A 23,651-nucleotide genomic window follows, 5' to 3' on the forward strand; every position below is an offset into this window, starting at 1 on the left:
CCTTTACACACATGTGATAGTTGTTTATTGTGTTCTATACAATTAAAAAAGAGTCAAACAGAAATAAAAAACAAACAATAAAAATACGATACTCATTCCAGTAGATGAAAGCTTATACCTGCAGGACCCTGCATCTTCAGGATCTCTGCCAGGAACATCAGAAGATAAAACATAATGCATTCATTTCCATAGAAATGGGCTCAATATTATTTCTTTGAGGCAGACTCTGATCTAAAATATCCATCACAATTTGATAAACAGTTCTTGGCTCACATAGGTTAGGAAATATAAAAATAATATTGAAAGATGTGTAATGAAGATGCTGAATGAGGGATGCAACTTGCACAGGGATAACTGAACTGTGCAGTGGCATCATACTAGGTTTGCTCCTTTTGCTACATCATTAATACAGCTAGCAGTGGAAGGGTACAGTATCCAGACAAAATGCTAGCATAATAGCACATGCTGTTAGATAAAATATGATCCTATTTATCCAGTCCATGCTCAATCATAGCTCCCAGTTAATTAAACATTGTCACATCAGTGGCAATGTACACCAAGCATGTTTTCCAACACTCAGTGAAAACCTTGATTTACAGACAGTATTCGGTATATCTGGAGAAAGAATTATACTACAGATTCAAACTTCATTCCTGAGATTCTCACACTATGTACCTCCAAGCTGCAAATGTCAAGCAAATTGTCTTTGCTTTTCATTTCCAGATTTCATCTAAAAGCTTCTGGGTTAGGCCAGAGGCTGGGCTATCTTGATTTAAGGGTCTGTGTGTACCCAGCACAGGCTCTGAATAGGTTAATATGGGCCTCAGAAGCCAAATCAACATATCAAACTGCACCTGCAGAATGGGCCAGTTGGAACTGGGGAGCCTCTCACTGTTCGAAAGAATAAAGCATTTGTTTTGAGCTGCCTAGTGGCAAGGGCCATACAGCTTACCTATACTTTCAAACACTAACAGTCCTTTCTGTAATTCAGATGTCTGGAGAAAACAAAGAAGTACTGCCCATATAAATAGTTAATATTTACTTCAGCAAAACCACGTTGCTCAAGGGTATGAAAAATCCACACCTCGTGCGTGCGATGTAGTTATACTGACCTAAGCATGGGTCTTAGACTGCATTTTGTCAGCAGGAGAGCTTCTCTCACTGACATATCTACTGCCTCTCGTGGAGGTGGATTAACTACGCCAAGGGAAGAGTTCTCCTGTCAGCATAGAGTGTCTCCATTAAAGCACTGTAGCGGCATCAGTGCGAACTGTGTCAATGCAGTGTTTTAAGTGTAGACCTGCCCTTAGAGTGCACTTATTCTACACAGAACTAAAGACAACTCCCCTATTACTAATAGACTTCCATTGGCCCTTCTATCCAAAAGGAAGAACCCTAAGCTACAAATGTGTTGTGACAATCAGAGGCCAGACACCCCAAAGGGATAACAGAAGATTTAACACACCCCAAAAAGCAGTTAAACCAACAGACTGCATACAATGTTATTGTACTATAAAATATATTAAGTGAGGTCTTTTGTGAAAGCTTGTAATGCTCTGAACTTGGCCATTATGACATATGTATACAGATTGTCATTTTACATTTTGTGTATTTAGAAAACTGTGCTCAATCTGTGCTGCAACTTCAGCTACACCTCACAGCAAGGTAGTGAGCAATCAAGCAGGAAGGGGCATCTACCAAGCTAGTTGTTCATATCAAACTGATTTCAAGTAACTATTCCCATTGTCCAACCCAGAAAGATACATTAATGGAAAGACACCCAGATAATCTGAAATTGAAAAGAAGATCCCAGCTTCCAAGTTGTGGGGGATTTTCCACTTTGATTAACCACAAGTCACCATGGACAAAGAGAAAAAAAATAAGTCTTTTAAAAGCAGGCTTGGAACGGAAGTTTTTATCCAGAACTTGGAGGACAGTCTCAAAGTGGTAGGCTGTCTGCGAAAGCTGAATGCCTCCTATAGCTAGGGGGTATACTGAGAAAGACAACAAATGAATCTTACTAGAAATATGAAAACGTAAAGCCTGATGTTGCATCTTTGTGTTTATTTTCTGTGTAACTTGTGCTTCCCTTTAATAAAAATATCAAAGATGAAATAGTAAGTATGCTTTATTTTTATCCCAAGCAGGTGTCTGGTGTGCAAACTGCGCAGAGCATGTGTGCCAAAGGGAGCTGATAACTATGATGCTGATTTCATGTCTTCAGAGTTGATATACCAGAGGAGAATGGTCCAAGTGTCTTTTTAGTAAAAGAATAAGCAGGCCTGAGAACCACGACACCAAATACACTTGACCCTTCCCTGTCCCCTGCACATCTATTCTTTTTCCCTCCATGCATATCCCCAATCAGCTGCCTCTTTAGTTGTAGTGAGACTGCTGTTCTCTGTCTGGTGCGCATTCTCCTAGGGGGTGCTATGGGTATGGTCTTTCTCAGGCCCAGCGGGACAGGTGCCTTCACATAAATGGACAAGAGAGAAAACTCAACTGAGCTTCAACAAAACAATGAAACTGGCTATTCACCTAATGTTGTCATATGAACACAATGAACAAACTGAAAGGAGAGTTTTCCATTAAACTCCTGCAGTTACAGTAATCGTAAATACAACAAATCTTGAAACAATAATAGGTACAACACTTTCAGATGAAGACAGTTTACAAGTTGATGGGATCTCTTTAACGGAAGGCTGCAGAAAAAAAAGCGGGAGGGGGGGACGGAGAGAATAGAGGAATTTGGCAAACATACTTTCCAAACCCCAGAGTTCAGGGTTTTTAAGTGGATTGTACACCCACTATCCTCACATGCCTATAAGCAAAATAATAAGAGTACCATTTAGGTCAGCAACTACCTGAAATCAATGTTTCCTTTGGTGCTACATGTATTATTTAACAAAGTTATTTATTATGAAGCCTACCTGGCGAGTTCACAAATGGCATGTCACTGAGAGTGTATCCCAGCTTTATGATTCAGCAACCTTTAGAACCTAAAAACCAATACAAAACATTTCTTGTAGGCCATCAGCCTATTCAATCTGACAGTAGAGTCAGACTTTATAGTGCTTGTGAATTAGGCAAAAAATGCAACGCTCATCAACTGAGCTTTTACCTATAAAGACACAAAGGTGCAGATATGATCTAGACTGGACCACTTTCACAGACTGCATCTAGCAGAGTGGCCTACGTTTTATAGATTATACAATAAATAGAAGTAAAAAAAATGCAACTCTGCATAAAACTAAGTGTCTCCCCCCTTTACGTTGCCAAGCACAGATATGGGGGCGGGGGAGAGTGAGGACAGCCAACTTCATCAGTATTACTGAACATGCTCAGTACAAGCCAAGCAGCAAATCTGGGAGGAGTGTGACCCTGCATGCCACGTCCCATGTATCATCTCTTTTACCCAGTGAGGACTTTTTAAAGCGATTAGGTGCATAGTTACAATAAAAAAAATGTAATTGCTGGGAAAAGATTGTCTAATCCTTTGGAGGAATTTATTGCAGATAGATGCAACTGTGAAAGTTATCACAGAGTACATGGAATTGGATGACTAAAATGTATCAGGCCTGGCATCCATGCACAATTACCTGCTGATTTACTTACGTACTGGGGGAAAACTTTTAGATTAAAGAGAAATCAAAGCTTAAAGTGAAGAATAAGGAAACTATTAAAAGAACAGGCTATTGATTTATGAACAAATGAATCTGGAAGTCAGACAGTGATGTAAGTCACTATCAATTAGTGTACAGATTATATGTAAAGGCAGTAAGTAACCTGGAACATTCTGCACTCAACACTTTAAGGAATATAACAAAACAATGGAAGCTCTACTAAGGAATAAATGCAGATAGATTAACAATGAATATTCACAAAAGCAAAATAATGACGATTTTTCATAACTTTCCTTTAAGATTAATGTTGATCTGGAATCTGTAAAGGAAGATACTAACTTCAAACAGAATCAAAGCCTTAGAATGTTTATTTTATGTATTCATTATTGGTGACCAAGAATAAGTTAGTATTATTTTGAATTATCCTGGTCACCTTGTGGTCATACTCTGCATTGACCAAAGATACTACTTTTAGGGGAACTGTCAAAGGAAACTATTGTAGAGTCATCTAGAAAAAAATATGTTTCTGTTCTGCTCTAGATCCACCTTCTACCTCCCTCAGAACCTTCACCTTTATTCAGACACATAGTTCCACCACAACTGGAGTCACAACATAGGATCTGCACCAATAAATTCAACAGGTTGTTTCTATTTCAATCAACATTGGGGCATTTTTACTTCCAGGGACAAAGGTCTGGATCCTCCAAAGGGATGAGCACCCTCAACTAACTTTTAAGACAAGTGACACCTCAAAGGGCTATAATACAAACATTAACTACCAATGTAAAATAATCAGGGATCACCAATATATCCATGATAAAAATGTTGAGGTCCATGGTAATCTTTCAAGAAACATTGAATGACATAACCCCCTCCCTCCTCCATGTCCATCACTAAGTAAGGTAACTTTGTCAAGTGTCTGTCATGCAACACAGTAGTGCCAACCCCTGAAAATAATCTATTTGACTAGAGTATGAGGGCCTGATCCAAAGCCTGTTGACAGAGGCCACACATGGAGGGGCACATTGAGTCACGTGCCACCTCCGCCCCACCCCCAAGATTCGCTGATTGGCTTGTACTGAGCATGGTCAGTAACATCTCCGGAAGCTGCTGCCCTCACTATCGGCTGACACAGGTTGTCTCTACCTGTTGAAGTCTATGGGGGAGGGGAGGGTCTTTCATTGAATTCAACACACTATAGATCAGGCCCTAAGGAAGGATTATGTTCGAACAGTCAGCAGGAGCAGAACAAATGAACAGTATAGCACTGTGACAAGAAGTTTGCTCTGCAGTGGTGACAAATTTTGAAAGAAAGTGATGTGCTGACCTGGCTGTGCTATATGTAACTGATTAGAAGTGTCATTAGGTGGCCACCTCTCGCACACCTCCTCATGGCCTCAGGGCAGCCCTGCAAGCAGACCCTGCCTCAGTTTCCCCCTTCAGGCCTTTCTTCAATAACTCTCAACCCTGTTGTCCTTTCACACCCATTTTCAGGTTCTGGTTTATTAAATTAACAAACATTCAAAATCTATCCAGTTACTTCATTATCAGGTCACTCTGAGGCCTTTCCTGCCTGTAGTCTCATTCCTCAAGTTCCAAGTTTCCTCTACCGGAGTCTACTCACTCCCAGCAACCTCTGTACTCCATTCTAGTCTCCCTAAGGATCTCCTCTTCTCTCTAGCTTACTGCTGCTCTTCATAAGGCAGGGGTAGGCAACCTATGGCATGCGTGCCAAAAGCAGCACACGAGCTGATTTTCAGTGGCACACACACTGCCCAGGTCCTGGCCACCAGTCTGGGGGCTCTGCATTTTAAGAAGCTTCATTTAAAATTAAATTAAACATTTTAAAAATCTTATTTACTTTACATACAACAATAGTTTAGTTATATATTATATCCTAGAAAGACACCTTCTAAAAACATTAACAAATATTACTGGCACGTGAAACATTAAATTAGAGTGAATAAATGAAGACTCGGCACACCACTTCTGAAGGGTTGCCAACCCCTGTCATAAGGTAATCAGCTGATCCCCACTCAGGTGTGTCCCCTTAGTTACTAGGGTTGGCTGGCCCTAGCCTTCAAAGGGGCAAGCGACCCCGTTACAAAAAGCAAATGCTCCTACATCTGTGCATAAAGAAAAAAAATTCCAAGAATAGTTTAGGATTCAGAGAATGGGACATATTTCCTATTCCTAGCCTAATAAAGAAAGGATTACTGTTAAAAAGGGTGGTATAGTACAAGTGCTTTTTTTTTTTCAAAAAAAGTCATATGCATAATCATTCTATTGCAATTCTGTCTAGGTTTTTTTCAGTGAGGTATTTTCCATTGCATAGATGTAAAATAGAAAAAGAAGTTTCTTGTTTACGTGTAAACTCAGCTGTGTGTAATAAAGATTTTCTCTTTAAGTGGTGAATGCTTTTGGAATAACCCTAGATTTTATAGTGTGACTCTGCTTACACTTAACAGGCTCAATTTATAGAGTTGCTGAGTTTTATTAAACCATTTGGTCTATGTTTCTGTTGACAAAAAAACCCTTCAATTTAAAATAATGATTGTGCAATATACAATAATTAAATGGCAGGGATATTAGGGACTGTCAAATAGGTTCATCTAAAACAGAACATGGCACAGAATGTGAAGTCTTTCGGGGTCAGATAACTAGACTTATCTACAGATCTCAAAACCCTTCCTTTCCCCTCTGTCCATCAACTGCAACCAGGGCCGCCCAAAGGAAGGGGCAAGTGGGGTAATTTGCCCCAGGCCCTGGGCCCCACAGGGGCCCCCACGAGAATATAGTATTCTATAGCATTGCAACTTTTTTATGGAAGGGCCCCCCAAAATTGTTTTGCCCCAGGCCCCTTGAATCCTCTGGGCAGCCCTGACTGCAACAGACTCAATTCCTTCCTTCCATGTGACATTTTATACACTGGAGCTCCACTTGTAATCTCTCTCTCCCTTCTACATTTACATATTCATTGGGTAACACTGAATAAGGGTTTCAGTGGAACAGATTCTATTAAGTTCAATAAAGTGTGCTGCATTTGTGAGAATAGAGGCGGCTAAGTGAATTGGACTATTCCTGAGCCAGTATTGCATATACCTAGGTACAGAAGACTCAGATACAGTTTTCCCATCATTAGGTAGGAGTAAAGTAAATTCTTCTCTCGTTTTTCTCCTCTTATGAATGTCCATAATATTTCTGCAGTACTAAAAATACCTGAATTATCAATGGTTCCAACAGCTTCTCCACTGTAAATGTCTGGATCTGAAGATCCTGAGGATCAATTTTCAATGTAACATTTGGCACTGCTGCTGACATGTCACCTGTATACAAAACAAAGATACAACAGTAAATAACAATTATTGGGACAGCAAGACTCATACTGGTATGGACCAAGATACTTGGATAAGTGGAATGAGCATCAGGGCCTAGGCTACTATGGTATGTGTGTCAACATAATATTCCTAACAAATATTTGGCACCTGGAACAGTGGTTCCCAAACTGGAGTTCGCACAACATTACAAGGGAGTTGCCAGCAAAATTTCCCTAATGTCATCCAGAGGACCCCAGACATGGGAAACAGCAGGTAGGATGCAGTTGCAGGGCAGACTTTCTACCTTTTTGTCTAGCACTTATAGTAAGAATTCTAGATTTTTACATAAATTTAAGTATTCTGGTATTGCCAAAAAAAATCCTGAGGAAGCTTTTAAACAAGAAAATTAGGTTATTTGATTTAAATGCTGCAACACCAATATATGTAAAGATGCAACACAGTATGCATCGTATAGGATTACCACCACCTTAGGGTCTGCTGTCAGGCCCCAATTCATGAAAGCATTTGAGCACATGCTTAATTTTAAGCACATGTTTAAATCCCATTGATTTTAGTGTGACTTAAGCACATGCTGAAAACCAAACACATGTTTCAGTGCCCTCTCTCCCAGCCTAAAACAGGAGATAATAACTGTGCCAAAGCCCAAGTTATATAGGTTAAAGTTGCCTCTAAGAGAAATTGGGGAGGACATTAGTCCTCACTATAAAATGGAGAAGGCTACTTCTTGTGGGAGTTAATGCCCGTCAAGACATCTGTTGACATGATCATGAGCATTAAAACATCAGCTGTCTCCCTCCCCCTCTCCCATATTATTTATATTCACTTAGCAATTGGGACCACTAGTCCTGGACCATGACCTCAGAGTGCTAGGGGCTGTACAAACACGGAACAAAAAAAATTTGTTCCTTTCCCATACAGCATACAATAGAAGCATGAAAGTTTGTGCAACTTAAAATCTTCTGGCAACCCTACAGAAAAAAAAAATATCAAAACCAGACCTATCTAAAAGGTATTGCTCTCCAGTAGGACAGAATAAAACACTCATCTTTAATCTTTACTAACTCAGCAAAAGCTCATGTGAATCTATATCTAGATTGACTTTAATGTCCATGAAAGTTTTGCCATTTAGTCAAATGGGGCCAGGATTTCAGCCCTGGACTTTAATTTAGAAACAAAACTGGCTTTGACATGACAGACATAAGAATGGCAAAAGTCAGGATTTCACATTAACATTGTCCCGAGGACACCACTTTACCTAGTGGCTGTGTTAAAAACTGTTAAATCTATTGCTTTATTTGCATCTTTATCACTGTCAAAATTTACACCATTGAAAAGATGGATTAGTTCAGTACACAACATAGGCAACAACCATTGTTGGAGGCCCTCTTTAAAATAATTGGTAGTAGAATCAGGATATTCTTCTGTTCTGGTGGAACTCTTGTTGTTCCATTAAAGTTACATTGGTCCCCCACATTTTTGGTTCATATCTGCTATTTGAAAATTTGAGAACGAATGACAACTATCAAAGACTACAAAAGCTGCACAAAGAGCAAACAATTTGTTTCATCCATCCTTCTAGGTTCCGTAAAGTTCTTATCCCCTTTTCATCTGTTTTTTCCATCTCCATAAACTTGAAATTGGCTATAATGTATATGCTGAAAAACAAGGTCGTTTAGATGATCCTCTTTTTCTTTTCTTTTCTTTTCTTTCATAGTTATTCACTGTTAGTGAATTTAACACTTAGAAAATATTTTAAAAAAAACTATTTTTTTTCTTTTAAACCAAGAACAGTTCAGCAGGAGAGAAATTTTCTCATATTCTAGGCATTTTCTAGTCTTCACTGTGACAAAGTGGACTCTCTCTATCTGTTGTCCAGTGGAGGTAGCAAGGGAACAAGATGGTTTAGTACAATGGTGCTGAACCTTAGTCATGAATGCTTGAAATGGCACAATTCCTGTTCTAGTGGCACGTCCCCAAATAGACTTCCATAGTCTGAGCGGGACTGATATACCTGAGGTTATGTAGCTATGAAATCAAGATGCCTTTTGATTTGGTAGTGAACCTTTATATTTCAAAGCACTCTCTCTGTACAGACATCAGAAACCATCTTGTTTTCAGAGTTCAGTTTAGACTATCAGAGGAGACATCTACTATGTACACCCTCACCAACTTCACTTTTGTTCTTCTTGTTCTGCTGCTGTTAAATCTATAATAAGAGGTCCCACTGACTGCAAATATCTGTTTGCTCTTCATGTATTGAAAAAAAAATCCAAGTGCATAATGTTCTGACCCCAAAATGGATGTACAATGTTGAAGACGGGGCTATCGCAAGCCAAAGTGGAAGAGAGTACAGATACAACAGGCATCCACAAAGATGCTGGCTGTCAACCTGTCACTTTATTTTTGGGCACTAATGCTCAGAAAAGGTTCCCCCATCACAATATAAATAAGAAATACAAAACTTCAAAACTTGCCTAGCATGCAGGTAAGTTACACACTACTGCTAAATTAGGGTTATTTCTGTCAATATTTGCAAGAAATCTAACAGTAACCTGGAAAATGGATTTTCATTCAGACAGTCACACAACCATTTTGCATTAAGGCATCTCATACAAGTTCTAAATATTAATACAAGGTCCTTTTTGACATATTAGTATGAAAGCTAATTCTAATATCGATGAGTTTATGGCTTCTAGAAACCTATTATCAGCTAGCCAGCCATGCATGTCGACTTCTGAAATAGATTCCACATCTGAACCTACATTTGACTCCTATTTAATGCTTCTTAAGCTGCCACTCATGATAAATCAACAAAATTGGCTTTGTATAGAAGTTAAGCCCTGGGTTCAGCCTGACTATTGAAGTCCATGGGTTCTTTCCACTGTCTGAGAAAATTAAAATTCTTCTGCTGTTTTAGCATCAGAGAACAATAACGATTTCACACCCTTGAAAGGCCTGTTTTTTTTAGGATGGTGGAGGAACATGAGTGACCTGGCTTTCTGAAGTGTCTAGCCAAAATTTCAAACTGCATTTTCATTTTAAATTAAACAACCCAATCCACTTTTTATTATGCACAATGCTCCTGGTTTTTGCTTTGCCACTTTGAATTTATTTCCAAGGTTGGTTTCCCAAAACTGCAAGTCCAACATGAAGATCGTCAGTGCTGTTGCAAATGGACAGTGTTAATTTTGTTCTGAATTCTTTCTTGGCAAGTCTGTACATCAGTTGCAAGGGGAAGCACTTCATGCTTCTATTGTCAGTTTGAAGAAATCACTGGAAGATGTTTTGGTTTATTTTCTCTTTGGACATACTCACGATTTAAGTTGTTCCTAGTGAAGTCACCTTAACTCAGTCAAAATGTGACAACACTGCTTAACTCAAAAAACACAGAAATAAAAAGCATTCACTCCTTGCCTGTTTGACAGCATGCTGCATCTCCCTTCATATTTATTCTCCTATAACAAATACTCGTCTTCAAGAGTGACTCGTCTTCATATTTTGCATATTCCTTGACAGGTTGGAGACTGTTATAAACATCCTAATTTTATTATGCCACCACTTGTTCTCATCTTCTTAAAGATTAGCTTGATCCAAAACCTTGGTTCTGAACAGTCTTCTTAGGGCATGTTATAAACCAGACTCAAGTTTTGAAGCTGAGAACTATCTCTATTTGTTGTTGCAACCCCTTGCTACTACCAATTTGTCTAATAAACTGACTGCTTAGAGCCAGATCAAATCCCTATTAAGGCAATGGTAGTCCTCTAGGTCTGGACTTTATATTGTTGAAATTAGTGGAAAGTGTGTGGCAAAATCCCCAGCACTTCTCTGAAAATCTCAATCATATATTCTAAGCTTGTAATAACCTTAGTCCCAGATTTGGACCTTAGCGTCCAAAATATGGGGGTTAGCATGAAAACCTCCAAGCTTAGTTACCAGCTTGGACCTGGTACCTGCTGCCACCACCCAAAAAATTAGAGTGTTTTGGGGCACTCTGGTCCCTCTGAAAAACCTTCCCTGGGGACCCCAAGACCCAAATCCCTTGAGTCTCACAACAAAGGGAAATAATCCTTTTTCCCTTCCCCCCTCCAGGTGCTCCTGGAGAGACACACAGACACAAGCTCTGTGAATTCAAACAGAGTGAATCTCCCTCTCTGTTCCCAATCCTGGAAACAAAAAGTACTTTCCTATTCCCCCAGAGGGAATGCAAAGTTAGGCTAGCAATCCAACACACAAATCTCCCCGATTCCTTCCTCCCACCAATTCCCTGGTGAGTACAGACTCAATTTCCCTGAAGTAAAGAAAACTCCAACAGGTCTTAAAAGAAAGCTTTATATAAAAAGAAAGAAAAATAAGTACAAATGTTCTCTCTGTAATAGATGATACAACACAGGGTCAATTGCTTAAAAGAATATTGAATAAACAGCCTTATTTCAAAAGAATACAAATCAAAGCACTCCAGCACTTATATTCATGCAAATACCAAAGAAAAGAAAACCATAGAACTTACTATCTGATCTCTTTGTCCTTACACTTAGAAACAGAAGACTAGAAAGTAGAGCTACTTCTCCAAAGCTCAGAGAAGGCAGGCAGACAGAAAACAAAGACACAGACACAATTCCCTCCACCCAAAGTTGAAAAAATCCGGTTTTCTGATTGGTCCTCTGGTCAGGTGCTTCAGGTGAAAGAGACATTAACCCTTAGCTATCTGTTTATGACACGCCCCCCAAATTGCAGACAGTGGGGAAGCTCACTGGCGGCGATTTCCTTCTAGAACTTGAAAATAAACAGATTAATACAACACATACACCTTTACATATACTCCTAAGTATATAACTAACAGACTTCTACATTTTAAGAACACTTTTTAACTACTGAATTTTGGGAAACTCTCACGGGAGAGTGCATCAGCAACTTTATTAGAAGCTCCTGTGATGTGTTGAATTTCAAAATCAAAATCTTGGAGAGCTAAACTCCAACGAAGAAGTTTCTTGTTGTTCCCCTTGGCAGTATGAAGCCACTTTAGTGCAGCATGGTCAGTTTGTAGTTGGAACCGCCGTCCCCAAACATATGGGCGTAGCTTTTCCAGGGCGTACACAATGGCATAGCATTCCTTTTCACTGACTGACCAGTGACTTTCCCTCTCAGACAGTTTCTTGCTGAGAAACACGACAGGATGGAAGTTGTGATCTGTTGCTTCCTGCATGAGCACTGCTCCTATACCACGCTCAGATGCATCTGTGGTTACTAGGAATGGCTTGTCAAAATCCGGGGCCCTGAGCACAGGGTCAGACATGAGCGTTGCCTTAAGTTGGGTAAAGGCCTTTTGACACTCATCAGTCCACTTAACTGCATTTGGCTGGGTCTTTTTGGTCAGGTCGGTCAGTGGGGCAGCGATTTGGCTGTAGTGTGGTACAAATCGCCTGTAGTATCCGGCCAAGCCTAAGAAGGATTGGACCTGTTTCTTTGATCTTGGGACAGGCCACTTTTGGATAGCATCCACCTTGGCCTGTAGGGGGTTTATGGTTCCTCGACCCACCTGGTGCCCCAGGTAAGTCACTCTGTTTTGGCCTATTTGACACTTTTTGGCCTTAACAGTTAGTCCTGCCTGCCTGATGCGCTCAAAGACCTTTTCCAGGTGTAGTAGGTGTTCAGGCCAGGAGTCAGAAAAAATGGCCACATCATCGAGGTAGGCAACTGCAAATTCTCCCAGTCCAGCTAGTAGACCATCTACCAGCCTTTGGAAGGTGGCGGGTGCATTACGAAGGCCGAAAGGAAGGACATTGAATTCATACACCCCCGCATGGGTGACGAATGCTGACCTCTCCTTGGCAGGTTCATCTAGCGGTACTTGCCAGTACCCCTTGGTTAAGTCTATTGTAGAGATGAACTGGGCACGTCCCAACTTTTCCAATAGCTCATCGGTACGTGGCATTGGATAGTTGTCCGGACGAGTTACAGCATTGAGCTTACGGTAGTCCACGCAAAAGCGTATTTCCCCATCTGGTTTGGGTACCAGAACCACTGGAGATGCCCATGCACTGGTAGATGGGCGGATTATACCCATCTGTAGCATGTTCTGGATCTCCCGTTCTATAGCAGCTTGGGCATGAGGAGACACTCGGTAAGGTGGGGTTCTGATTGGGTGAGCATTACCTGTATCAATGGAGTGGTATGCCCGTTCAGTCCGTCCTGGGGTGGCTGAGAACAATGGGGCGAAGCTAGTGCACAGCTCCTTGATTTGTTGCCGCTGCAGACGTTCCAGGGTGGTTGAGAGGTTCACCTCTTCCACGCCACCGTCTTTTTTCCCGTCGTAGTAGACACCGTCAGGCCACTCAGCGTCATCTCCCTGGACTGTAAACTGACAAACCTGTAAGTCTCTGGAATAGAAAGGCTTGAGAGAATTAACATGGTACACTTTAGGCTTTAGTGAGGAATTGGGAAATGCTATGAGGTAGTTTACAGCTCCCAGGCGCTCTTGGACCGTGAAGGGCCCTTCCCATGATGCTTCCATCTTATGGGCCTGTTGCGCCTTCAAGACCATAACCTGGTCTCCTACCTTGAAGGACCGATCTCTGGCATGTCTGTCATACCAGGCCTTTTGCTCTTCCTGAGCATCCTTTAGATTCTCTCTAGCAAGGGCTAAAGAGTGTCGGAGGGTGCTTTGTAGGTTGCTTACAAAGTCCAGAATGTTAGTTCCTGGAGAAGGCGTAAACCCCTCCCATTGCTGCTTTACCAACTGTAATGGCCCCTTAACCTCGTGACCATACACAAGTTCAAATGGTGAAAACCCTAAACTGGGATGTGGTACAGCCCTGTAGGCAAACAGCAACTGCTGCAACACTAGGTCCCAATTATTGGAGAATTCGGTGATGAATTTTCGTATCATGGCCCCCAAAGTTCCATTGAACCTTTCCAGCAGGCCATTGGTTTGATGGTGGTACGGGGTGGCAACCAAGTGATTCACCCCATGAGTTTCCCACAGTTTTTCCATGGTCCCTGCCAGGAAATTAGACCCTGAATCTGTAAGGATGTCAGAGGGCCAACCTACCCTGGCAAAGATGTCTGTTAGGGCCAGGCACACAGTGTTAGCCCTGGTGTTGCCTAGAGCTACTGCTTCTGGCCATCGGGTAGCAAAGTCCACTAAAGTTAGTACGTACTGCTTTCCTCTGGGCGTCTTTTTTGGGAAAGGGCCCAGAATATCCACAGCTACTCGCTGAAATGGGACCTCAATTATGGGGAGTGGCTGGAGAGGGGCCTTGACCTGGTCTTGAGGCTTTCCCACTCTTTGGCATACCTCACAAGACCGGACATACTTGGCAACATCCTTGCCCATCCCCTCCCAGTGGAAGGACTTCCCCAACCGGTCCTTGGTTCTGTTCACCCCAGCATGGCCACTGGGATGATCATGGGCTAAGCTTAAGAGCTTCCCCCGGTACTTAGTTGGAACCACCAACTGTTTTTGCGGCTGCCATTCTTCCCGGTGTCCACCAGAAAGAATTTCCTTGTATAAAAGTCCTTGGTCTATAACAAACCGGGATCGATTAGAAGAGCTGAGAGGCGGTGGGGTGCTCCGTGCCGCCGCCCAAGCTTTCTGAAGGCTGTCATCTGCTTCCTGCTCAGTCTGGAACTGTTCCCTTGAGGCTGGGGTCACCAGTTCTTCCTCAGACTGTGGACTTGGGCTTGGTCCCTCTGGAAGCGCTGTAGGTGATGGGGTTGTTTCCGTTGCTGGTGAACCGCTTTCCGCTGGTGCACCTGAGGGTATTTCAGGCTCTGGCTGAGCCTTTTGGGTATGGCTGTCTGTTGCTTCTGCCAGTTTTGGCTCGCTGGCGCCCTCTGGCGTTGAGTTTGAAGATGGGGTTGCAATGGCTGGTGCTGGTTGCTGTTCCAGTTCCGGGCCTGGGACTGGAGGTGCTGTGGCTGTTTCAGTGGTTGGCATGGAATCCGGGTCCACTACCTCTGTCTGGGTCTCTGGTAACACAGACGGGGCCTCTGTGGACGGCTCAGGATCAGGAATGGGTCTGGAAGCTTGCCTGGTTTGGCTACGTGTAACCATTCCCACTCTCTTGGCCCGCCTCACCTGGTTGGCCAAGTCTTCCCCCAGTAGCATGGGGATAGGATAATTGTCATAGACTGCAAAAGTCCACATTCCTGACCAGCCTTTGTACTGGACAGGCAGTTGAGCTGTAGGCAAGTCTATAGCTTGTGACATGAAGGGGTAAATTGTAACTTTGGCCTTTGGGTTGATGAATTTGGGGTCAACGAAGGATTGGTGGATAGCTGACACTTGTGCCCCCGTGTCTCTCCATGCAGTAACCTTCTTTCCGCCCACTCTCAAATTTTCCCTTCGCTCCAAGGGTATTTGAGAGGCATCCGGGCCTGGGGATCTTTGGTGTGATGGTGGTGTAATGAATTGCACTCGCATGGTGTTCTTGGGACACTTGGCCTTGATATGCCCCAGTTCATTACACTTAAAGCATCTTCCATCTGATGGGTCACTGGGCCGAGGTGAGTTACTGGAGACTGGTGAGGTTGAAGGGTAGGGTATCTGTGGCTTTACTTGGGTGGTATGTGGGGTCTTTGGCTGTCCTCGGTTGTAGGGTTTATGGTCTGTGTGCCCCCTGGGGTAATCGTTCCCCTTGACAGTAGCTTTTTTGCTTTCTGCCAGTTCCATCCATTTGGCTCCAATCTCCCCCGCCTCAGCGATATTCTTGGGGTTTCCATCTTGTATGTACCGCGTGATGTCTTCAGGAACACCATCCAAGAACTGCTCCATTTGTATGAGGAGGTTCAGTTCTTCCAAGGTTTGAATGTTGTTTCCTGTTAGCCAGGCCTCATAGTTTTTTGCAATGTAGTAGGCGTGTTTGGGAAATGACACCTCTGGTTTCCACTTTTGGGTTCTGAAGCGCCGACGGGCATGATCTGGGGTTATCCCCATCCTGTATCTGGCCTTGGTTAGAAAAAGTTTATAGTCATTCATTTGGTGCTTAGGCATTTCAGCTGCCACCTCTGCTAAAGGTCCACTGAGCTGTGACCTCAATTCTACCATGTACTGGTCTTCGGGAATGCTGTACCCAAGACAGGCTCTTTCAAAATTTTCCAAGAAGGCCTCGGTGTCATCACCTGCCTTGTAGGTGGGAAATTTCCTGTGCTGTGGAGCAATATTTGGCGCTGGGTTGTTAGGGTTGGCTGGCACAGGCAGCCCAGCTTTTGCCAACTCCAGTTCATGTTTTCTCTGTTTTTCCTTTTCTTCATTCTCTTTTTGTTGCTTTTCCATTTCTCGGCGGTGGGCCAACTCTTCTTCTTCTTGTTTCCTTCGGTGGGCGAACTCTTCTTCTTCTAGTTTTCTTTTGTGTGCTGCCTGTTTGATTTGTTCTTCTTTTTCTTTCATCTCCATCTGTCGCCTGTGTTCAGCTTCTTTGATTTGTTCTTCGGCCGCAATTTTTGCCTTAGAAGTCATGATTCCTGTTTTCTGGTGTTGGGGTGCCCTCCGGTGTTTATCTTCTGAACTGCAGGTTCTCTGTTGCCTCCTGAAGTCTGCCTAGCAACAGTGCCTTTAGCTAATTTTCCTTTTCTCTCTCTAGCTAATGTTCAATGAAGGGAAACCAGAAAAACCACTTTATTTGCATGCCTATAAGTGCTGGTACGACTCTCAATGGGAGTGCTATTGTGTGACAAAAGACTGTTAATAGTCCTTAACGACTTCTGCTTAACATGCAAGCCACAAACTGCCAGAGAGAGCAGAAAAAAAAAATTTCTCTCTGGTTCCCTTTTAAAACCAAACTGTTTCTCTCTGCTAAAAAGCCCTTAGCAGAGAAAAGAAAAATATAATATTCCTACTGGCTTCTGGATTCTAGTCCCACCAGCTGCACACCATGTAATAACCTTAGTCCCAGATTTGGACCTTAGCGTCCAAAATATGGGGGTTAGCATGAAAACCTCCAAGCTTAGTTACCAGCTTGGACCTGGTACCTGCTGCCACCACCCAAAAAATTAGAGTGTTTTGGGGCACTCTGGTCCCTCTGAAAAACCTTCCCTGGGGACCCCAAGACCCAAATCCCTTGAGTCTCACAACAAAGGGAAATAATCCTTTTTCCCTTCCCCCCTCCAGGTGCTCCTGGAGAGACACACAGACACAAGCTCTGTGAATTCAAACAGAGTGAATCTCCCTCTCTGTTCCCAATCCTGGAAACAAAAAGTACTTTCCTATTCCCCCAGAGGGAATGCAAAGTTAGGCTAGCAATCCAACACACAAATCTCCCCGATTCCTTCCTCCCACCAATTCCCTGGTGAGTACAGACTCAATTTCCCTGAAGTAAAGAAAACTCCAACAGGTCTTAAAAGAAAGCTTTATATAAAAAGAAAGAAAAATAAGTACAAATGTTCTCTCTGTAATAGATGATACAACACAGGGTCAATTGCTTAAAAGAATATTGAATAAACAGCCTTATTTCAAAAGAATACAAATCAAAGCACTCCAGCACTTATATTCATGCAAATACCAAAGAAAAGAAAACCATAGAACTTACTATCTGATCTCTTTGTCCTTACACTTAGAAACAGAAGACTAGAAAGTAGAGCTACTTCTCCAAAGCTCAGAGAAGGCAGGCAGATGGAAAACAAAGACACAGACACAATTCCCTCCACCCAAAGTTGAAAAAATCCGGTTTTCTGATTGGTCCTCTGGTCAGGTGCTTCAGGTGAAAGAGACATTAACCCTTAGCTATCTGTTTATGACAAAGCTACAGTAAAACAACTTAACACTTAGAGATTTCTGGAAAGTAGTCTTTTATAGCATGCCTCTTTCTTACAAAAAGGAATTCCTCTAAAAGTGGCTTCGATAATTGCAAAACCTTAACAAATTAGCACGACGGTTGCCAGTTTAGGTTGGACGTATTCCTGGAGGTTTCATCCCATGACAATCTTTAATAAAAGATTATTTTTTAATTCCTGGCGAATCCAGGGCAATCCTGGACAGTTGGCAACCCTAGTTAGTACAGTTTTCACAGTATTGCTTACAAGCTATTTTGAATCCTCAGCTGTGCCCCACAGAAGTATTCATAACATTCTATGTTTTCACTATCATTTTTATGTTATTAATTATTAGTATTCTTGTGGATTAGAAAAATATCAGGGCAATAAAAAGGAAAGTATAGAGGCAATCAGGGAAAATACTTAAGACACTTTCTGATATTTGTAACTTAAGGAGAACTGCTTGTGCTTGTAACTGGAGCTATATTGCCCCTTTGCTAAGCAAACTACTTTTCCAGGTGTGCATTTCTTGAGAACACTGAGATCACAGCCCATTGTTTAACAAAAACAAAATATCTACTCTAGTATAGTATGCCCTTTGGACACAATAGGGCTCTTGGTTATAAGATACTTTGATGCAAAGCTACTATAATTTGGAACTTAGATATATTAATCTATACAGAAATCAATTTCACTAGTGTATTGCAACATCTTAGAACGTTAGACATGACTTTCAGGTGTCATGGAGATAGAGTATTTCAGTCTCAGTGGAACAAAAACCAATAACCTGCACTCATACACAACAACACACTTTAAGCTAAGTGCTAATTTTTGTTGTGTCTTCTTATTACGAAATATGTCTAAATTGGCAAAGTTCTGCATTTCAGTGAATAAAAGAATGGAGCGTCAGGTTGGAAATAAAGAAAAGCAAGAAAGCTTTCTGCAGCCTAAAGTAAAATTCAACTATAAAAATTATAATTGTTAGACAAGCTCTAAGTACAATCAGTACTCTGTAATTTAAATAAAATAATGTAATGACAGAAAATGGCTCCAAAAATACAGCTAACCTTTCTAATATATAATCATTAGAATTTTGTTTATTGTTAAAATCACTAATTGTACTTACAAGATAATAACATAACTCACCTATCTCAAAACAAACAGTCCACAGTCAGGCACTAAATCAACTGTATAAACACAAGAAAAATTGCTTAGAACTTCAGTACAACTATTATGGCTCATGGTGCATCTGCAAGCTGATGGCCTGACAAGCACTCTAGTGTATTTCAGGATGACTGACAGGGCACAGTGGCTGCTGGTGGGGGTTGGGCATCCTTAAAGCTATATACTAATGTAGAAATATGTCAGATATAATTAAAATGGAACAGTGTCCTTGTAATTTTTTTTGAACAACTACTGGTTATGGAATATATTTTTGCCATGACTTCTGGTGTATAGTCTCTTAATTTTCTGAATCACTATTCTTTCTTTTTCCATAGTCTGGTTATATGACAACCTCTGTCTCAATGCCATGACTCAGGCATTCAAGCTGGACAGCAAAGGAATTCATAAAGATATTAACACATTTGTAGGCTCAATTATTTTTCCCTTTCTCAGTCATACGGCATCCCATAGGATGTATTCATTCATAATGGATTTCAGGAAGGTAGATTTTGGTAAAGTCAGAGAGATGATAGGTAAGGTCCCACGGGAATCAAGACTGAGGGGAAAAACAACTGAGGAGAGTTGGCAGTTCTTCAAAGGGACACTATTAAGGGCCCAAAAGCAAGCTATTCCGATGGGTAGGAAAGATAGAAAATGTGGCAAAAGACCACCCTGGCTTAACCACGAGATCTTGCATGACCTACAAAATAAAAAGGAGTCATATAAAAAATGGAAACTAGGTCAGATTACAAAGGATGAATATAGGCAAACAACACAGGAATGCAGGGGCAAGATTAAAAAGGCAAAGGCACAAAATGAGCTCAAACTAGCTATGGGAATAAAGGGAAACATGAAGACTTTTTATCAATACATTAGAAGCAAGAGGAAGACCAAGGACAGGGTATCCCACTGCTCAGTGAGGAGGAAGAAACAGTAACAGGAAACTTGGAAATGGCAGAGATGCTTAATGACTTCTTTGTTTCAGTCTTCACTGAGAAGGCTGAAGGAATGTCTAACATAGTGAATGCTTATGGGAAGGGGGTAGGTTTAGAAGATAAAATAAAAAAAGAGCAAGTTAAAAATCACTTAGAAAAGTTAGATGCCTGCAAGTCACCATGGCCTGATGAAATGCATCCTAGAATACTCAAGGAGTTAATAGAGGAGGTATCTGAGCCTCTAGCTATTATCTTTGGAAAGTCATGGGAGATAGGAGAGATTCCAGAAGACTGGAAAAGGGCAAATATAGTGCCCATCTATAAAAAGGGAAATAAAAACAACCCAGGAAACTACAGACCAGTTAGTTTAACTTCTGTGCCAGGGAAGATAATGGAGCAAGTCATTAAAGAAATCATCTGCAAACACTTGGAAGGTGGTAAGGTGATAGGGAAGAGCCAGCATGGATTTGTAAAGAACAAATTATATCTGTCATAAACAGATAGCTAAGGGTTAATGTCTCTTTCACCTGAAGCACCTGACCAGAGGACCAATCAGGAAACCGGATTTTTTCAACTTTGGGTGGAGGGAATTGTGTGTCTGAGTCTTTGTTTTCTGTCTGCCTGCTTTCTCTGAGCTTTGGAGAAGTAGTTCTGCTTTCTAGTCTTCTGTTTCTAAGTGTAAGGACAAAGAGATCAGATAGTAAGTTCTATGGTTTCTTTTCTTTGGTATTTGCATGAATATAAGTGCTGGAGTGCTTTGATTTGTATTCTTTTTGAATAAGGCTGTTTATTCAATATTCTTTTAAGCAATCGACCCTGTATTGTATCATCTAATACAGAGAGAACATTTGTATTTTTTCTTTCTTTTTTATATAAAGCTTTCTTTTAAGACCTGTTGGAGTTTTTCTTTACTTCAGGGAAATTGAGTCTGTACTCACAGGGAATTGGTGGGAGGAAGAAATCAGGGGAGATCTGTGTGTGGGTTGGATTTGCTAGCCTGATTTTGCATTCCCTCTGGGGGAATAGGAAAGTTCTTTTTGTTTCCAGGATTGGGAACAGAGAGGGGGATCACTCTGTGTAGTTTCACAGAGCTTGTGTCTGTGTATCTCTCCAGGAGCACCTGGAGGGGGGAAGGGAAAAAGGATTATTTCCCTTTGTTGTGAGACTCAAGGGATTTGGGTCTTGGGGTCCCCAGGGAAGGTTTTTCAGGGGGACCAGAGTGCCCCAAAACACTCTAATTTTTTGGGTGGTGGCAGCAAGTACCAGGTCCAAGCTGGTAGCTAAGCTTGGAGGTTTTCATGCTAACCCCCATATTTTGGACGCTAAGGTCCAGATCTGGGACTAAGGTTATAACAATATCAAACCAATCTGATAGCTTTCTTTGATAGGATAACGAGTCTTGTGGATAAGGGAGAAGTGGTGGATGTGGTATACCTAGACTTTAGTAAGGCATTTGATACGGTCTCGCATGATATCCTTATCAATAAACTAGGCAAATACAATTTAGATGGGGCTACTATAAGGTGAGTGCATAACTGGCTGGATAACCATACTCAGAGAGTAGTTATTAATGGCTCCCAATTCTGCTGGAAAGGTATAACAAGTGGGGTTCCGCAGGGGTCTGTTTTGGGACCAGCTCTGTTCAATATCTTCATCAACAACTTAGATGTTGGCATAGAAAGTACGCTTATTAAGTTTGCAGACGATACCAAACTGGGAGGGATTGCAACTGCTTTGGAAGGCAGGGTCAAAATTCAAAATGATCTGGACAAATTGGAGAAATGGTCTGAGGTAAACCGGATGAAGTTCCATAAAGACAAATGCAAAGTGCTCCACTTAGGAAGGAACAATCAGTTTCACACATAGAGTGGGAAGAGACTGTCTAGGAAGGAGTCTGGCAGAAAGAGATCTAGGGGTCATAGTGGACCACATGCTAAATATGAGTCAATAGTGTGATACTGTTGCAAAAAAAGCAAATGTGATTCTGGGATGCATTAACAAGTGTGTTGTAAACAAGACATGAGAAGTCATTCTTTTGCTCTACTCTGCACTGGTTAGGCCTCTGCTGGAGTATTGTGTCCAGTTCTGGGCACCGCATTTCAAGAAAGATGTGGAGAAATTGGAGAGGGTCCAGAAAAGAGCAACAAGAATGATTAAAGGTCTAGAGAACATGACCTATGAAGGAAGGCTGAAAGAATTGGGTTTATTTAGTTTGGAAAAGAGAAGACTGAGAGGGGAGATGATAGCAGTTTTCAGGTATCTAAAAGGGTGTCATTAGGAGGAGGGAGAAAATTTGTTCACCTTAGCCTCCAATGATAGAACAAGAAGCAATGGGCTTAAACTGCAGCAAGGGAGATTTAGGTTGGACATTAGGAAAAAGTTCCTAACTGTCAGGGTAGTTAAACACTGGAATAAATTGCTTAGGGAGGTTGTGGAATCTCCATCTCTGGAGATATTTAAGAGTAGTTAGATAAATGTCTATCAGGGATGGTCTAGACAGTATTTGGTCCTGCCATGAGGCAGGGGACTGGACTCGATGACCTCTTGAGGTCCCTTCCAGTCCTAGAGTCTATGAATAAAATATATGCCTTATGCCTATTTCTATAAAGGAAGAGACGCTACAAGGAAACACTACTGAGCTTCAACCTTATACCAGTTTCACCAACAGCAAAGTAATCTGGCCGGGATGCATTTTTAATGACTATCATGTGCTTTCCTTTTTAAACCTGGAGATTGTTCTCCTGAATGGATCTTTATTTCCTAGAATTTGTACCCTAAACTGATGTTCATCTTCTAACACCTGGCTAGTCAATCTCAGCTCAGAAAATGAATGAGATTTAGTAGCAGACATCACAGTTCCATCAATCAGACACCAGAGATTGCTTGCTGAAAGCATTATACTTGCTACATTTCATTCCTGTAAATATAGGAGATTTCCTCTAAAGAACGAGAAACAAGAGACTGGGGAAAAGCACATGAAACATCTGATCCCTCAAAAAGATGAAGCCTGGCAGAAGTATATTTAAGAGCTAATTAGTAAAATAAAACATCTTATTAATTTTAAGATTTTTATACATAGCAACATCCACTGATGTCAGCACAGCTCTGGGAACAATATTTGTTAGTCCTTCTGCTACACAATCAGCATAGCAAAGAAGTCATATTTTAGAGAAGTCATAAAATTAACTTCAATGGAGCTATACCTATTTACACCACATAAGGATCTGGTCCATTTAACATTGTCCGTTCAATCTGCTATGTTGCCTAAACCAATGGCCAATATTAGATATTTCAGGGGAAGGTGAAAAACTCCATATTCCATCTAGCCAATTATTCAATTATGTATATAAAAAGTATTACATCCTAAAACCATTACATTTGGTTACTCCTTGTCATTAGCAAGCATTGCCTTCTAGTCAGATGGGCTATCTCAAAGAGAGCACAACAAAATGTATGTCAGAGGCTTGAGGAAGGTCTCAATGCAGATACAAGTTAATTAAAAAAAATTGTCTTATGCCAAAATCTAACAGTGTATAATCACACTGTTAATGGAATGATAGTATTTTATAAGTCCCACCAACCCTACCAACAAGCTTGCAGTGATGCACCCACAGTTAATGTGCATTGCACCATAACAAGATACAAATCAAATACCAAAAAACTAACAAAACTAAGGGGCAGGGGGGAAATAAGGTTTCTACACAAAGGGTGAAATCTTGGCTCCATTTGTCATAAACAGATAGCAAAGGGTTAATGTCCTTTTACCTGGAAAGGAGTAACCTGAAACACCTGACCAGAGGACCAATCAGGAAACAAGACTTTTTCAAATCTGGGTGGAGGGA

General features: G+C 41.4%; 1 protein-coding gene across 7 annotated transcripts in view; it reads right to left on the minus strand.

Annotated features, from left to right (window-relative positions):
* CTNNA3 (catenin alpha 3) overlaps positions 1 to 18,960 on the minus strand; it is a 941,808-nt gene extending 922,848 nt beyond the window's left edge. For all 7 annotated transcript variants that reach the window (XR_007775063.1, XR_007775060.1, XR_007775061.1 and 4 more), the window contains exons 1-2: positions 18,857 to 18,960; positions 6,843 to 6,949 (exon numbers count right to left, since the gene is read on the minus strand). Coding sequence is in view for 2 of the 7 variants with exons in the window: in XM_050958306.1 (XP_050814263.1) it covers positions 6,843 to 6,944 (102 nt within the window). In the remaining 5 variants the exon portion in view is untranslated. The remainder of the gene's footprint in view (positions 1 to 6,842; positions 6,950 to 18,856) is intronic.
* Between the last annotated feature and the right edge of the window lie 4,691 nt (positions 18,961 to 23,651).

This window comes from Gopherus flavomarginatus, chromosome 6 (assembly GCF_025201925.1).
Source record: "Gopherus flavomarginatus isolate rGopFla2 chromosome 6, rGopFla2.mat.asm, whole genome shotgun sequence".
NCBI classification, from domain to species: domain Eukaryota; kingdom Metazoa; phylum Chordata; order Testudines; family Testudinidae; genus Gopherus; species Gopherus flavomarginatus.